This window comes from Oryzias melastigma, linkage group LG10 (assembly GCF_002922805.2).
Source record: "Oryzias melastigma strain HK-1 linkage group LG10, ASM292280v2, whole genome shotgun sequence".
Taxonomy (NCBI): Eukaryota; Metazoa; Chordata; class Actinopteri; order Beloniformes; family Adrianichthyidae; genus Oryzias; species Oryzias melastigma.
The window spans coordinates 18,903,284-18,906,701 of record NC_050521.1 but is presented as its reverse complement, the minus strand read 5'-3'; the positions used below and the strand labels follow the sequence as shown (position 1 = coordinate 18,906,701).

General features: G+C 39.2%; 1 protein-coding gene across 1 annotated transcript in view; it reads right to left on the bottom strand.

Annotated features, from left to right (window-relative positions):
- Positions 1–1,268: 1,268 nt before the first annotated feature.
- ctnna1 (catenin (cadherin-associated protein), alpha 1) overlaps positions 1,269–3,418 on the bottom strand; it is a 50,406-nt gene continuing 48,256 nt past the window's right edge. Inside the window, exon 18 of the mRNA XM_024283112.1 lies at positions 1,269–2,763. Within this exon, the coding sequence (XP_024138880.1) occupies positions 2,479–2,763 (285 nt within the window). The 3' untranslated portion in view covers positions 1,269–2,478. The remainder of the gene's footprint in view (positions 2,764–3,418) is intronic.

The window sequence follows — 3,418 nt, the reverse complement described above, 5'->3', positions numbered from 1 at the left end:
AGGGCTGCCACAAACGATTATTTTAATAGTCGACTGAATTATTTCTTCAGATTATCGGGTCATGAGCTCCAGTGTTATACAATAACTTATCAACACGATAATTCCAGTAGATTTTGGAGGAGAAAAGCGGCTCGCGAAACAAGGAACTACTTTTCACTAAAGTTTTGGTCTCATCGATTCAAATATAAAAAAAAAAGTGCATTTTTTGGGGCTAAACGCTCACTACTCTGTATATTTGAATGTCTTTTCATGAGCCATAACACCAGATTACTGTTATCAACTTAGCATAAATACAAATCTTTCTAACTGTTTTGGTGCAAACACATAAACAGAATCCTAATTGGACAATAACAGGAACAAGTGCAAGAGAATAATAAAAAAAAAAAAAGCTCAAGAGTTCAGTTGATGTTCTGACTTAAAAACACCACACGGACTCTCCACTGCTGCCAGTGAGTTGTCAGAGTTGAGAACAACTTGAGCAACACTTCAATCGCTCTCAAGAAACTTGTCCACCATGATGTACAGCTGAACTCCACCATTAATTATTCATGCCTCTGTCAAAAAAAATAAAAAATGTACAACTACCCGTCCCGAGTCTCTGAAGGACGCATAAGAAAACGCTGCAATGTGCCTGCACCAGATACACCTGTTACTATGGAAACCATTTCTTTAAACAAATTCAGTTTTTGCTTTTCACATCGCTTTATTATTCAACATAATGAATTGACTTTAATTTTCATTTCAGAAGATGATTTATCTAGAAACCCTAAATCTGTATTTTTCTTGAGTTTCTTAAACCAATTTTGCTCAGAGATGCAGGATGCATCCAAACAACATTCTCCTCTCCCAGATCTCCCACAAAACAAAACTTTTATCAAACAAACAAACAGGGTTGGTTTCCTTTGCAGGTTCACCCTTTGACCTTTTTGTAAAACGGTAAACAGGTTTGTTTATAACTTGTGCAGGAATGTTGGAGATTCAAGTGTGTTTATGCTGGATGTGTTTTCCAAGAAAGGCTTGTGACTCACGACAGATTACTGCTGCATGTGAAGAATACATCATTTAGTCACAAATATTTTACTACATCTCGATGAAGACTCATCCCAACAAGCTGTTTAAGAAGAATCACCGCAGGACTAATACGATTGCAAAAATAAAACATGGAGCGCTGCTGAGCATTCAAAACTTCAGCTGAAAGGTTCAACAAACACAAGTCCAGATGAATACAAGATTTTAGGCTGCACACAGAAAAAAGAAAAGAAACGGCATTGGTTTTATTTGTTTAATATATAAATCAGGCACAGTGATACAAGGTGTGCACTAAGAAGTGAGCTGTAAATAAAAATACTAATCCACTCAAAATTTAAATCCAAATACAGCAAAAAGGTTGAAAAAGGGTGCAAATGTAAGAAAACGATCTGCCTGGCTTCAACTAAAAAAAAGAAACACCTGTCAAAAAAAACAAGACATGCCCATCCAGCTGGAGTTTAGAGGTGTTATACGAACAAAAAGTTCCAGAGCAGCAGGAGTTCAAAGCCGTGCTCGACACCAATGTACCACCCTGCAACACGGTAACTCTGCACAACTGGAAACCAGGCAGCGCAGAACAACTCCGTCCTGCTGCTGCGCCTAAAAGAAATAGTTACTTTAAAGCTCCAAAATCTATCAAGGTTTTTCTAAGTTTTTTTATAAAGACGGAATTTAAAATCATGATTAGTGTTCAGAAACTCGAGGACAAGACAAATCAATAGGCAAAAAAGACTCAAAGATTGCACTGATGAACTAAGCTAAAAAAAGACAAATATTGATCCTCTTAATTGGACATAAAAAAGAAGTCCTTGGTCTCGATGTGAATGAAGTTTGATTTAGATATCATTGATATGGGATTGGATTCATTCCAAAACCGGTTTGAAGCGTTTGCTTTAAATGTGGATTTCAAACTGTACCAGTTCTGTACCAAAACCGTCTCCTTTGGCTTAATGACGAAGAACGTACGATTCAGGCGGTTAATTTAGAATGAAAAGATACTCCCAAAGTCAAATAATTAGAAACAATTTAAAGTCAGGCACACATGGAGACACGTAGGTCACTAGTTCACCCATCACTTACAAAAACCTATACTTAAACTTAGAGTAAAAAAAAAAAAGAAAAAAGGCAATTGAAATTTTGCATAGGTAATATTTTCCAAAAAGAGTTGAGAAATAAAATGAAGCTCTTGGTGCTAAGGTTTTACTTTTAAAGTAGTTAGGAGAGAATGAAAAGCTCAGGCGAGTTAGTTCCACACATGGAAGAAAGAAGGCTCGCCTGGATGACTCCACCCCCAAAGAGACGGTCGAACCAATAACGACACAGCTAATCTGAATGCAAGCAACGGGAATGAGGAAATACAGACAAGCTGCAGTTGTGGAGTCTGAATGAAACAATGACGAGCTCAATCTATTCCAAACTCATTGGTCGTTGACGTGTGTTCTTGTGTGTCTAGATGCTATCCATGGCTTTGAACTCGCTCAGAGCCTGCACCACGTTGACGTGCTTCTTCTGAGAGGATCTCTTCACTCTTGCCTGGCTGTCATCCTTCTCCCTCTTCACCAGAGGTTTCTTCTCAGGAGCTTTCATTTTCCAGGAGACTGCGGGCATGTTGAGGGCCTCCATGCCTTTGTTCTTCTGGTACTTGGTGGAGGCGACGTAAGAAGCCTTGACGGTGGAGACGACCGAATTCATCAGGTTCTTTGCAGCCTGAATGAGGGACATGGCGCTGTCCAACTAAACATGGAGAAGAGACGGAGAAGAAAAAAAGACAACCTTTAGTCTTGACCAACAGTTTCCTTGAACTTGTGTTCTGAATTCACATCAAGTGCAGAAGATGCGACATGCATCCCTGCAGCTCTGCCTGTTTTTGTTCTCCAGGTTTTTCCGACACGTTAACAGCCACTTCCTTGTCTGGCATACAAATGTGTGTGGTGAATTTAAGAATATGTAAAAAGGTCACGCTAATTTAATCTGCACACTTTAATAGCCCCAGAGACACCACTGACACTCGAGTGGAAGAGTTGGAAGCATTCTCTTGTTTCAGCCCTTCAGGAAGGAGGGGCAAATTCATTATTTCCATGCACATTGAAGTCACATATTTTAATTATCTTAAACTGTAAGTAAGTGGTTAATTAATGCTTGAAGGGAACTGTGAGGACTGGTCTTGACCAGCGGCATGGGGGGGGAGTGAAAAGGTTAGATAACCTTTGCACTCAAACTGCCACATAGAACAGTATTTACTCGACGCCTTAAAGTCTATAAATTTGTAGATTTTGTTGCCCCGAGCATTTTTGGGCAAAGAAATGACATATTTACTATTTTTAAGCCAGAAATTTGAGGAACCCTGTGGATATTCAATGCAAACACAGCTGTGTTTACATGGACCGTC